The following is a 14,670-nucleotide window of genomic DNA, read 5'->3' as shown; positions in this document are numbered from 1 at the left end:
TGCTAGAGAGAGCAGAGATCATGAGGTTTCAGGCCATGACCTGCTCCTAATCACACGGACCACCCTCTACCATTAACACACCATCTATCCCACGAACACTGATGACTTTGTCACGTCTGACTGAAGATACAGCAACGGCATAATACAGGGTTGCCTATACCGCATCCCAGGAAATGTAATACTCTGTGCAGACATACTGCCTGACAGTCTGCTGGTTTATTACTTGGTTATATTTCCCTGGGGGTTATTTCTATACAAGTACACACAGATGCTTTATTATCCTGTGGAAATGGATCACTCCATTGAAAATGGAACAATAGAGGTGTATTGCTGTATGTAACAAATGGCGAAGGAGGGGAAAGTAATAAATACTTGGAAGGGACAGGGAGATTTTATATAGTTGATGTTCTTTGTTTTCTGTTCCCCTTTTAGCAAATCATGCGCACAGCTAACAAGTACAACCTGGGCCTCGACCTGAGGACGGCAGCGTACGTCAACGCCATAGAGAAGGTCTTCAAGGTGTACAACGAGGCTGGTCTTACCTTCACATAGGTGGCACCTCCACAGCCCCTGTCCATCCGAGCAGACCCAGGGCCCCGCCTCTCCCAGCCTCCAAGCAACCTTCATAAAATCTTTATATAACGTTCACGACATATCAAGCGTTTACATTTTACACATGACCGTTAGCTTTACTCTTTGCATATGTATTTCAAGCAAATCAATACACATTATTTAGCATTCTCATATTATCAAGAGACCCCATGTTCTAGCTTGCTTTAAATCCGCTGTTATGAAACTACTGTGCCTGTGGTTATTTTTTTGCCTGTAGTCATTCCATCGATTGAATTGCTGTTACTATATTATTATGCCAGGCAACACCAAAAACTCTGGTCTGCAGCTTTTACGGGCTAGTTCTTTTATGTGCTTGTTCAGTGTCTGTTACGGACATACTGTTACTTCACTGACAGAGTTGAAGAAGTTGGTTAACATAACAGAATGTAGAGCAGAGACGCACGTAAAGCCTTCATTTCTCCTGGGTTGAAATGGAGAAGGTTAATCATTTTTACCTGTACCAGAATGTTCTTTCTACTTAAGGTCACCCATTAGGAGTTCAGTCCACTTATACAGTATAAAGCAGTGTGTCTACACTTCAGGATGATATCATAAAATGTGTTAGTTAGCAGATTTATTATGTTACTCTGACATGACACTAAAATTATCAATTCCAGAAGATTGTTCTTTGTTGTTACGGTGTTTTGCTTGGGCAGCCACAGTTTGAGTGTCTTTCTCCGTATTTTTGCCTTTGTTTAATTCTTTCTCACCTCAGAATTTGATCAAGATCGGTGTGGTTTTTGTGCTGAATCCTTAGGGCTACTGGAAGGGGAGAATATGTGGGAACAAAATGTTTATTTTTCTTTATATCAGCCTTGATTGACTGCTTCAGGATTCTATGTAAGATAATTTGTATAGCCTTTTCATTAAAAATGAATTAAACTACAAAACGATTGATTGTGTTGATTCAAACCAAACTATGATTCTCTATGGGGTATGTAAAATATTTTTCCATGGAGGCAAATCCTGTTTATTTTGTATATCAACAGCTAGTTATTGGCTGCATAATCCCCACTGTACCTATTTCATCCAACATTAAAAACCTCTACGGGATCGATGTTCCTATACCGGGACGGTTGTTGCTAACGTGCGCTAATGTGACTATAATGACGTAAGTAGCAGCCAACTTTCCAGGACATAGACATGTCTTATATGGGCAGAAAGTTGAAATTCTTGTTAATCTTACTGACGTGTCTAATTTACAGTAGCTATTACAGTGAAAAATGCCATGCTATTGTTTGAGAGTGCACAACAAACTTTTATCACGGCAACTCGTTTGATACATTCACCTCTGAAGGTAAATAATGTACTTACATTCAGTATTCTTGCTCTGATTTGTCATCCTGAGGATCCCAGAGATAAAATGTAGCATAGTATTTATTTGATAAAATCAATTTTTATATTAGAATGTAGGAACTGGGTTCTACAGTTTGAACCCCTGCTGTCTCAGTTTGAAACTTTGCACATACACTGCTATCTGTTGGCCAAAATCTAAATTGCGCATAAACTCCTGTGTGATTTAATGGCCTTTCTCTTGCATTTCAAAGATCGAAGAAACAAAAAATCTAAATGCATGTTTTGTTTGTATTATCTTTTACCAGATCTAATGTGTTCTCCTACATTCATTTCACATTTCCACAAACTTCAAATGGTATCAAGAATATGCATATCCTTGCTTCAGGTCCTGAGCTACAGGCAGTTAAATAAAGGTAATAAAAAAACTAAAAAAAAATTTTTTATAAAAATTTTTATTTACTTTTCAAATATAATACAAAACATTAACATTACACAATGCATTGTGACAGTATTGGGTTGTCAATAAAATAATATTCTTCATAGGCTATAACCAGAGGTATGTCAGATTGATTATTAGGTCCTGAGTTAGATTTGGGTATGTCATTTCAGGCCAACATTTTTAAAAAAGGGTCTGATCCTTGCTCATCGGGGCATTCAACAGACTTTTGGAATAAACATTTGTATTTATTTTTCAAATATAATACAAAACATTAACATTAGACAATGCATTGTGACAGTATTGGGTTGTCAATAATATTCTTCATAGGCTATAACCAGAGGTATGTCATATTGATTAATCTGTTACCAGAATAGGCTCATCCCTAGCTCCAGTTCCTCTTATGTCCAATTCAGATCTGAGACATGCATAGAGGATGTGTATATCAGTGAAATGCCCCTGGGGAGCAGGGACATCATTGAGACATTGCTAGTGAGGAAAATACACACAGTCGAGAGAGGGATATAGGACCACTGAGATTACATTGAGAAAAAGAAACGGCTTCAGTCTGACTCAGCCAAAGAGACTTCCCAAATGATCGCACTTGGTCTGCGTTGCTGTTGTCCTTCTAGTTATGTTTCTCGCCAGATATCTCTCCTGCAATGTCTCCCAGTAGGTCGTTCAGGTCTGAGGGATAGGCAGAGTTGATTAGAATTAATAGTTCGAAAATTATACAGATGGTATTTCTTCTGGTCTCTAAGCAGCAGCAGCAACAACAACAACAAAAACAGCAGCAAAGGTTCTATCAGACGTGGAGAATATACCGGAAATACAATGGCAGTTTATTTATTTTTTTAAGGCACACCTGAATAGAATACATTAAGTTTTTACTTCATAATACTATGTCATTTGTACTTCACTGTACTATGTAGGGCATTCAATTATAACCACATTAACTTTACCTTTGTCACCTCCTCCGCTACTTGACTCTTTCTCATCCTTGCCAGAAAAGAAACTTCCAAAGCCTCCTCCCTCTTTGTCCTTGTTGCCATCCATTAATCCTCCAATACCGCCGATACCTCCACTGATATCCTTGCTGGACTCCTTCTTCTTTGAATCTTCTCCTCCAGCCATGGGCTTCACCTTCTCTTTACTACTGCTTCCCCCGCTGGACTCCTTCTTTGAGTCAAGCATAGTCTTCACCTTGACTTTGGCAGCTTTAGCTGCAAAACATCACCAAATGCACTGTTTAGAAATCTGACCAGAAACAAATGCATGAAACTAAAATGAGATTGTTATATTTGCCCCTGACATCCCTCTACCAAGTTTTAAAGTTACAAACTGTGTGATATCATATTTGAAGATTTACAGAGAAAGCAACTGTGTACGACATAAAAAGCAACATATGTGTTTTATTGCTTTGGTGCCAGATGCCAAATTCCTGATTACCGTCTATGGGTGTAGTTGTGCATAATGAACTGACAGCATCGTCCAACAACATTCCAAGCCAACATTTCTTAGGCCTACATGTTGTAAACGCCTAGGTGATTACACTGTAATGTAATTAGTTCCATGGATAGCAAAATTGAACATAAGTGGCTTAGTTTACAACACAACTCTAAAAAACAAGTGCAATATATTGCATTTGCATGCGTCATCGAGTGCTGTGTTTTGGTTAATCAGCACACATTGATGTTAATGTCTTGAGGTACCGTACCAGTTAACTTTGAATCTTAAATTATTTCTCATCTAATTAGAGTAAATGAGAAACTGAAAAGCCAGGCTCAGATTGTTTGAAAGCATGCTAACGTTTACAAAATCAAATTGTATTTGTCACATGCTTCGGAAACAACAGGTGTAACTTAGACGAACTACTTATGGGTTATTTTCCAACAATGCAGAGTTAAAGATTAAAAATAAAAATAGAAAGTGACACGACAAATAAATACACTGAATAACAATAACGATTAAAATAACATGGCTATATACAGCGAGAACCAGGACCGAGTCGATGTGCAGGGGTACGAGGTAATTGAGGTAGCTACAGTATGTACATACTGTACAAACCATACAAACCATTAGGAACACCTTCATAATATTGAGTTGCACCCCCTTTTGCCCTCAGCAGACTCTAAAAGGTGTTGAAAGTATTCAACAGGGATGCTGGCCCATGTTGACTCCAATGCCTCCCACAGTTGTGTCAAGTTGGCTGGATATTGTTGAAGTTCTTGACACACTCAAACCAGTGGCTACCATACCCCGTTCAAAGGCACTTAAATATTTTACCTTGTTCTTTCACCTGCTGAATGGCACACATACACAATCCATGTCTCAATTTTGTCAAGGCCTAAAAATCCATCTTTAACCTGTCTCCTGCCTTTCATCTACACCGATTGAAGTGGATTTAACAAGTGACATCTCTAAGGGATCATAACTTTCACCTGGATTCACCTGGTCAGTCTATGTCATGGAAAGAACAGGTGTTGGTAATGTTTTGTACACTCAGTGTATATTGGTAGGGGTAACAAAGAGGCTTGAGGAGGGATAGTTTTAAAAGACAAGGCCAGATCATTATTTACAGCTGAAAGAGGAATTCCACTGAGCTGCTTCAAAGAGAGTTAGTGCTTTTTATACACATATCTGAGCACACAGGACAAGGCAGTGGGAAAACAACACACAAAACAAGTCAGGTCTGTCCAAGCCTAGCAACCTCCCTCAAATGCGACATTTTGTATGACAGAGCCACAACTTATGCCGAAGGATTCTGGGTTTTACAAGTAAAGGTCTGAAAGTTATATGTTGTGTCTAAAAGCGTATTTCTGCCTTTAATCATTTGCAGCTGCTACCAGCCTCACTCCAGCTTATGCAAGGTATGACAGTGAAACTCTGCACAAAAGAGCCATACAGAACAGAAGTAAAACAAAGTCACCCACTTCTTCCCCTCCTCACCCAACCTTATCTGCTCCACCCTTACCCCCATCTCCACCTCAGGACTCACCTGCCGTATCCACTGCCTGGTCGACATATTTGTCCGCTGAGTTGCCCAAAATGCCTTTGAGAAAAGACATGTCTCTGAACAGTAGTCAGTAGTGTCCCTAGAGCTGGTTGTGTCGTGAGAGGATATTTCAAAGTAGTGTGTGGGGGCAGAGGTGGTCATGGAGTCTTATAGAGGTTGGCACTTTCTGTCCCTGATCCTACGCCTCTCAGGGCTCTGCTGATTGGCCAGAGAGGTCAGGGTGTATCTCAGGATGGTAGGGAGGGGGGCTGGCTAGACTGGTTACACTGGTTTGAGGATCTGATTCTGAATAGGTGATGTATTTGCCTAGTTACCTACATACTGTATGTAAATATATATACTTTTATGACTCATTCAATCTTTCCTTCTTGACTACTTTTATCCAGTGCACCAGAGGGCTTTTAACTTGCTTTTGATAGTGAATTCCCTGACTGCTTGCCTTTCCCCAGAATACAATATTATTTGTGGCTAGGTAGCTAAATCACAGTAGTGCAGTGAGTAGCCTGTGAATGTGTATGTTGGGGAGGGTGGGTCTTGGAAACTGGAAATGGAAAGGGTTGGAATGACGCTCTGTCTCCTCCCTCAGTAGGAATGCTTGAAAGAGCGGATGACTCACCATAATGATACTCTTGCTCTCACACACAGACACAGAGATGAGAGGTGCCAAAACACGGTGGCCTGGATACAAATCAAATTTTATTGGTCGAATACACATATCTAGCAGATGTTATTGCGAGTGTAGCGAAACGCTAGCTCCAGCAGTGCAGTAATATCTAACAATTCACAACAATACACACAGATCTCAAAGTAAAAGAATGCAATTAAGAAATATATAAATATTAGGACTAGTAGCATTTACTAGAATACAGTAAAATACAGTATATACATATGAAATGAGTAAAACAGTATGTAAACATTATTAAAGTGACCAGTGATTCTATGTCTATGTACATAGGGCAGCAGCCTCTAAGGTAGCCAGCCAGTGACAGGGACTAAGTTCAGGGTAGGGCACTGGATGGAGGCCAGCTAGTGATGGCTATTTAACAGTCTGATGGCCTTGGGATAGAAGCTGTTTCTCAGTCTCTCGGCCCCACCTGTACTGACCTTGCCTTCTGGATGATAGCGGGCTGAACAGGCCGTGGCTCGGGTGGTTGATGTTCTTGATTATCTTTTTGGCCTTCCTGTGACATCAGGTGCTGTTGGTGTCCTGGAGGGCAGGTAGTGTTCCTCTGGTGATGCGTTGGGCAGACCTCACTACCCTCTGGAGAGCCCTGCAGTTGTGGGTGGTGCAGTTGCCGTACCCGGCGGGGATACAGCCTGACAGGATGCTCTCAATGGTGCATCTGTAAAAGTTTGTGAGGTTTTAGGGGCCAAGCCAAATTTCTTCAGCCTCCTGAGGTTGTGCCTTCTTCACCACACTGTCTGTGTGGGTGGACCATTTCAGATTGTCAGTGACATGTACGCCGAGGAACTTGAAGCTTTTCACCTTCTCCACTGCGGCCCTGTTGATGTGGATAGGGGTTGGCTCCCTCTGCTATCTCCTGAAGTCCACGATCAGCTCCTTCATTTTGTTGACGTTGAGGGAGAGGTATTTTCCTTGCGCCAATCTTCCAGGGCCCTCACCTCCACCCTGTAGGCTGTCTCGTTATTGTTGGTAATCAGACCTAGTACTGTTGTGTCGTCTGCAAACTTGATGATTGAGTTGGAGGCGTGCGTGTCCATGGAGTACAGGAGGGGGCTGAGCACGCACCCTTGTGGGGCCCTTGAGTTGAGGATCAGTGTAGTGGAGGAGATGTTTCCTACATTCACCACCTGGGGGCGGCCCTTCTGGAAGTCCAGGACACAGTTGCACAGGGCGGGGTTCAGACCCAGGGCCCCAAGCTTAATGATGAGTTTGGAGACTACTATGGTGTTGAAGGCTGAGCTGTAGTCAATGAACAGTGTTCTTACATAGGTATTCCTCTTATCCAGATGGGATAGGGCAGTGTGCAGTGCGATGGCGATTGCATTGTCTTTGGATCTATTGGGGCGGTATGCAAATTGAAGTGGGTCTAGGGTGTCAGGTAAGGTAGAGGTGATATGATCTTTAACCTGTTGAGGATCTTATCCCGATCTTATCCCGGTATTGGGATTCATTGTCATGTGACCATGGCGGGGAATTCAAAACTGCAAGAGTAATCATTTCAAAAAATCAAATAATCAACTATTTTCCTCCATTTGAAAGATATATCTCCTAAATCTAACCACGCTGTCCGATTTTCAGAGGCATTATGGAGAATGCATAAAGTTAGGTTATGTGAGGAGAGTACATTGACAATAGCTGCGTGTAATGTTTAGCCAATTCAAAGAAGGGCATCAACAGACAGAAAACTAGCTAGAATTATGCACTTACCTTTGACAATCTGCATCAGATGACACTCATAGGACATTATGTTATACAATACATGCATTTTTAGTTCCATCAAGTTCATATTTATATCCAAAAACAGCATTTACAGTCGCGGTGAAATTCAGAATTTTTTTCGGCTGGAATGCACCCAGTGAATCCAGCATTACAAATCACGGAATTACTATTCGAAAACATTGGTAAATTATAATATTGTCATTCAAAGAATAATATATTATCATCTCGTAATTGCTACCGAAGGGCCAGATCTCAAAATAACTTTACTGGGAAATCACATTTTGTATAAACTGGGTACTATGCTAACAACAATAAGCTATATGCTAAGCTAAGCTAAGCTATACCGTTAGCATTAGCATCATCTAATATCGATAATAACATTCTAAATATCCCCTTACCTTTGATTATCTCCATCAGAAGGCGCTGCCAGAGATCCCAGGTCCAGAACAAATGTGGTTTCTTTTGACAAAGTTCATAATTTATGTCCAAATAGTTAGCGTTCAGTAGGCTCCCACAAAATGAGGTGGGCAGTGTAAAGTCACGTCGAAAAACTAAAGAAAACCTAGTAAATAATCTATTTACGTTTGTTTAAACATGTCAAACGTTGTTTAGCACTAATCTTTTGTTCCATTTTTAACGTGAAACATCAGTAAACATCAGTAATATTTTCACACAACCTATCAAGTGTCTAGAATAAACGATAATGACAAAGGCACTCTTCTCAGATTCATGCGCAGGCGCAAAAAATGAAGTGATGACGTGTCAACTTGTAAGCTTTCTAATTCGGTGTGTATTTATCACAGATGCTTCAAACAACTTTCTAAAGATCGTTGACATCTAGTGGAAGCAGTAGGAGTTGCGAACTGAATCCTTTCTCACTGTGGTATCTTTAAAACAATGACACTAAATAGTACAGTCACAAAATTCTCTTTTTTTTTTATCTATTTTTCACAGGTTTTTGCCTGCAATATGAGTTTTGTTATACTTACAGACACCATTCAAACTGTTTTAGAAAATTCAGAGTGTTTTCTATCCGAATGTGTTAATAATATGCATATCCTAGCTTCTGAGTTGGTGTAGGAGGCAGTTAAAAATGGGCACATATTTCTTTCAAAATTCTCAATACTGCCCCCGTGGCCCGTAGAGGTTAACTAGCCTGTCAAAGGATTTCATGATGACAGAAGCGAGTGCTAGTCATTTTGTTCAGTTACTTTTGCTTTCTTGGGTACAGGAACAATGGTGGACATCTTGAAGCAAGTGGGAACAGCAGACTGGTATAGGCAGAAATTTAATATGTCCGTAAACCCTCCAGCCAGCTGGTCTGAGCATGCTCTGAGGATGTGGCAAGGGATGCCGTCTGGGCCGGCAGCCTTGCGAGAGTTAACATGCTTAAATATCTTACTCACGTCGGCCAAGGAGAAATCGAGCCCACAGTCCTCGGGAGCGGCACGCGTCGGTGGCACTGTATTATCCACAAAGCAGGTGAAGGTGTTTAACTTGTCTGGGAGCAAGACATCAGTGTTCGCGACCTGGCTGGTTTCCCATTTGTAATCTGTTATTGTCTGGAGTTCCTGCCACATACGTATCTTGTCTGAGCCGTTGAATTGCGACTCCACTTTGTCTCTGTACTGACATTTTTCCTGTTTGATTGCCTTATGGTTTGTATTCAACCATATTCCCAGTCACTTTGCCATGTTAAATGCGGTGTTTTGCGCTTTCAGTTTTCCATAAAGGCTTTCCAGACCCACGGTGTGAATTCAGGACCATGGTCGGAGACGATGTCCTCCGGAAGGCCATAGTGCGGGAAGACCTGCTGGAATAGTGCCTCAGCTACCTGGAGAGTGGTAGGTAGACCAGAGAGAGGGATAAAATGGCAGGATTTGGAGAATCTGTCAACAACAACCAGAATAGTGGTGAAACCATCAGAAAGGGGGAGATCCGTTACAAAGTTTATGGACAGATGTGACCAAGGCCGCTGAGGCACGGGAAGGGGAAGTAGTTTACCTGCTGGAGTGTGCCGGGGAGATTTGGATTGAGTACATACCTAACATGAGTTGACATAGTGGGCGACATGCTGCGCCAAGGTGGGCCACCAGTATTTATCGGAGAGGGATTAGATGGTGTGGGTGATATCTGGGTGTCCAGCGGCGAGGGATGTGTTTGACCAGGTCAACAGCCGATCTGTCACTCCCGTGGAGATGTAGATGCACTCTGGAGGGCAGGAGCGGGTTCCCTCTCCAGAGCCTGGCAGATGTCCACATCTATGTCCCAAAACACGGGGCCGATGATATGGGAGAACTGCTTGATGGGCTGGAGGACACTCACAGGACCCTACACCGACATTGAACCACAGGGTGTGGAAAAGCAGGCCCTCCGGCATCCTGGTCCACAGGCGGTGATTCTCATCTTTGACCAGGAGATGGTGGGGTTATGAAGTTGGAGCCACGGGAGGCCGAGGATGACTTTGTGTACGGGTGCTGTGATGATGAAGAAGGGAAGGCTTTCCTGGTGCTTGGGTCCCACGGTGAGGGTGAGTGGTGCTATGACGTGAGTTATTGTGCCGGATCCCAATGGTCGCATATCCAGGCTTGGAAAGGAAAAGGAGAGGAGAGCAGGTATGAGGTTAAGTTCAGGGAGGAGGGGAGGGCCTGGTCAATAAAGTTCCCCGCGGCACTGCTAGAGCTGTAGTCAATGAACAGCATTCTCTCATAGGTGTTCCTTTTGTCCAGGTGGGAAAGGGAAGTGTGGATTGAGATTGCGTCATCTGTGGATCTGTTGGGGCGGTATGCGAATTGGAGTGGGTCTGGGGTATCCGAGAGGATGCTGTTGATGTGAGCCATGACCAGCCTTTCAAAGCACTTCATGGCTACAGACGTGAGTCATTTACACTGGTTACCTTTGCTTCCTGGGGCACAGGGACTATGGTGGTCTGCTTGAAACATGTAGGTATTACAGACTTGTTCAGGGAGAGGTTGAAAATGACACTTGCCAGTTGGTCCGCGCATGTTTTGAGTACACGTCCTGGTAATCCGTCTGGCCCCGTGGCTTTGTGAATGTTGACATGTTCGGCTACTGAGAGCGTTATCACACAGTCATCCAGAACAGCTGGTGCTCTCGTGCAGGCTTCAGCGTTGCTTGCCTCGAAGCAAGCATAAAAGGCATTTAGCTCATCTGGTAGGCTCGCATCACTGGGCAGCTCGCGTCTGGGTTTCCCTTTTTAGTTCGTAATAGTTTAAGCCTTGCCACATCCGATGGGCGTCAGAGCTGGTTTGTAGGATTCAATCTTAATCCTGTAATTGACGCTTTGCTTGTTTGATGGTTCGTCTGAGGGCATAACGGGATTTGTTATAAGCGTCCGGATTAGTGTTCCGCTCCTTGAAAGCGGCAGCTCTAGCCTTTAGCTCGATGCGGAAGTTGCCTGTAATCCATGGTTTCTGGTTGGGATATGTACGTACGGTCACTGGTGGGAACGACGTCGTTGATGCACTTATTGATGAAGTCGATGACTGAGGTGGTATACTCCTCAATGCTATTGAAAGAATCAGAGAATTCCAGTCTGTGCTAGCAAAACAGTCCTGTAGCATAGCATCTGTGTCATCTGACCACTTCCATATTGAGCGATTCACTGGTTACTGCCAAATGGAGGGCGGTGGAGAGCTTTGTATGCATTTCTGTGTGTGGAGTAAATTTGGTCTTCATTTTTATTCTCTCTCTCTGGTTGTACATGTGACATGCTGATAGAAATGAGGTAAAACTGGTTTAAGTTTGCCTGCATTAAAGTCCCCGGCCACTAGCATGGAAAATCCCGCCTGCTCTATATTATCAGTGTCGTCGTTCAGCCACGACTCTGTGAAACATAAGATATTACAGTTTTTAATGTCCCATTGGTAGGATAATCTTGATCGTATGTCATCGATTTTATTTTCCAATGATTGCACGTTGGCCAATAGAACGGATGGCCATTGGAGTTTACTCGCTCGCCTATGAATTCTCAGAAGGTAGCCCGATCTCCGCCCCCTTCTCCTCTGTCTTTTCTTCACGCAAATGACAGGGATTTGGTTCCGGAGAATGCAGCATATCCTTCTCGTCAGACTAGTTAAAGGAAAAAGCTTCTTCCAGTTCGAGGTGAGAAATCGCTGTTTTGATGTCCAGAAGTTATTTTTTGCTATCTCAATTGTTGAACTCAACTATCACTCAAGCTTTAAATAATTCCCAGAGGTTGTAGTGCCCTGGTTAATAAATAATTATTTAAAGACCCAGTCTGCAATAGATCAATACTTTATTCAGAGAGTACTCTGACTTCAAAATGAAAACACAATCCTTTTATAACACACACACATCAGTAGTAACTCCACCTCTCTTTAGGTGGGCTGTATTTATCCACAATACTAACACATAGTTTCTCATTAACTTCTGCAAGCCTGGCAGTTTCTAGCCGTTACTCTCCTCCCTAGATTAGAGGGGTGTCACGTTTTCTTAAGGGCAGGAAGAAGGGGCAGAGTCAAGAGGCAGGAGACTGAGGTCCGGTAGTGCCGTAGCTTATTGCCACCATAAACAAGGTAGTCAAAAAAGGGAGAATAGTTCCCAAAACTATAACACACGGGGCGCAGCCCGGCAATACAATAAGAATAAGTTCCACACTGAAATCTAAGGCAGCGCTAACTACCATCTGCCCGTAGACATACAAACAATCCCGCACAAATACAGAACACAAAGGACAAACTAAATCCCCCCCCCCCCCCCACTAATGACAGACAAGGAACAGGTGCGGACCTAGACAGACAAAAACCAAAGAACACAGAAACATAGATTGGCGGCAGCTAGTAGGCCGGCGACGCCGACCGCCGAGCTCCGCCCGACCGAGGAGAGGCGCCACCTTCTGTGGATACTGTGACAAGGGGCCTTTGAAGGGGCCTCTTTCCTGCTGTCAGTTTCAGAGATATAACTAGGTCATCTGTAGTTCAGTTGTCCTTTGTTGTCTCAACTATACATTTCTCACATTGCTACATAGTAACAATGTTTTTTGTCTTAACCTCTTTAGGGTAGGGGGCAGTATTTGCACGGCCGGATAAAAAACGTACCCGATTTAATCTGGTTATTACTACTGCCCAGAAACTAGAATATGCATATAATTGGCTTTGGATAGAAAACACCCTAAAGTTTCTAAAACTGTTTGAATGGTGTCTGTGAGTATAACAGAACTCATATGGCAGGCAAGAACCTGAGAAGATTCCTTACAAGAACTGGCCTGTCTGACCATTTCTTGGGCTTCTACACTCTCTTTATTGAAAACTGAGGATCTCTGCTGTAACGTGACACTTCCTACGGCTCCCATAGGCTCTCAGAAGGCGGCAAAAAGCGGAATGATGTCTTTGCAGGCCCAGGCTGAAAAACATTAGCGCATTTGGATGGTGGTCGATCAGAGGACAATGAGACTGAGGCGTGTGCACGAGGCGACACCATGTTTTTATTTTCTGTTTACGTCTTTGAACGTAAACAGGGTTTCCCGGTCGGAATATTATCGCTTTTTTACGAGACAAATGGCATAAAAATTGATTTTAAACAGCGGTTGACATGCTTCGAAGTACGGTAATGGAATATTTATAATTTTTTTGTCACGAAACGCGTCGGGCGCGTCACCTTTCTTTACCCTTCGGATAGTGTCTTGAACGCACGAACAAAACAGAGGATATTTGAACATAACTATGGATTATTTTGAACCAAACCAACATTTGTTATTGAAGTAGAAGTCCTGGGAGTGCATTCTGACGAAGAACAGCAAAGGTAATACAATTTTTCTAATAGTAAACCTGAGTTTGGTGAGGGCCAAACTTGGTGGGTGTCAAATTAGCTAGCCGTGATGGCTGGGCTATCTACTCAGAATATTGCAAAATGTGCTTTTGCCGAAAAGCTATTTTAAAATCGGACATAGCGATTGCATAAAGGAGTTCTGTATCTATAATTCTTTAAATAATTGTTATGTTTTTTGTGAACATCTATCGTGAGTAAATTTAGTAAATTCACCGGAAGTTTGCGGTGGGTATGCTAGTTCTGAACGTCACATGCTAATGTAAAAAGCTGTTTTTTGATATAAATATGAACTTGATTGAACAAAACATGCATGTATTGTATAACATAATGTCCTAGGATTGTCATCTGATGAAGATCATCAAAGGTTAGTGCTGCATTTAGCTGTGGTTTGGGTTTATGTGACATTATATGCTAGCTTGAAAAATGGGTGTCTGATTATTTCTGGCTGGGTACTCTGCTGACATAATCTAATGTTTTGCTTTCGTTGTAAAGCCTTTTTGAAATCGGACAGTGTGGTTAGATTAACGAGAGTCTTGTCTTTAAAATGGTGTAAAATAGTCATATGTTTGAGAAATTGAAGTAATAGCATTTCTAAGGTATTTGAATAACGAGCCACGGGATTCCACTGGCTGTTGAGTAGGTGGGACGATTTCGTCCCACATACCCTAGAGGGGTTAACCTGTTTGGGATAGGGGGCAGTTTTTCACGGCTGGATAAAAAACGTATCCGATTTAATCTGGTTACTACTCCTGCCCAGAAACTAGAATATGCATATAATTAGTAGATTTGGATAGAAAACACTCTGTGAGTATAACAGAACTCATATGGCAGGCCAAAACCTGAGAAGATTCCATACAAGAAGTGCCCTGTCTGACAATTTGTTGTCCTTCTGTTGCATCTCTATCGACATTACAGCATCTGTGTCTTAACGTGACACTTTCTAAGGCTTCCATTGGCTCTCTAAAGCCGCCAGAAAGTGGAATGGGGTGTCTGCTGTCTCTGGGCAAAGTACAGCAGCAGAGTTTGTAAGTGGTCAGCCTGGGGACAGTGAGACTGGAGATGCGCGTCCATGAGACGACTCCATGTTTTTCTTTC

General features: G+C 42.6%; 1 protein-coding gene across 1 annotated transcript in view; it reads left to right on the top strand.

Annotated features, from left to right (window-relative positions):
• LOC115193876 (glutamate dehydrogenase, mitochondrial) overlaps window positions 1-1,529 on the top strand; it is a 43,630-nt gene extending 42,101 nt beyond the window's left edge. The window contains exon 13 of the mRNA XM_029752992.1: window positions 433-1,529. Coding sequence (XP_029608852.1) covers window positions 433-552 — 120 coding nt within the window. The 3' untranslated portion in view covers window positions 553-1,529. The remainder of the gene's footprint in view (window positions 1-432) is intronic.
• The last annotated feature ends 13,141 nt before the right edge of the window (window positions 1,530-14,670 follow it).

This window comes from Salmo trutta, chromosome 5 (assembly GCF_901001165.1).
Source record: "Salmo trutta chromosome 5, fSalTru1.1, whole genome shotgun sequence".
Lineage (NCBI taxonomy): Eukaryota > Metazoa > Chordata > Actinopteri > Salmoniformes > Salmonidae > Salmo > Salmo trutta.
This window is presented reverse-complemented; position numbering and strand designations above follow the sequence as displayed.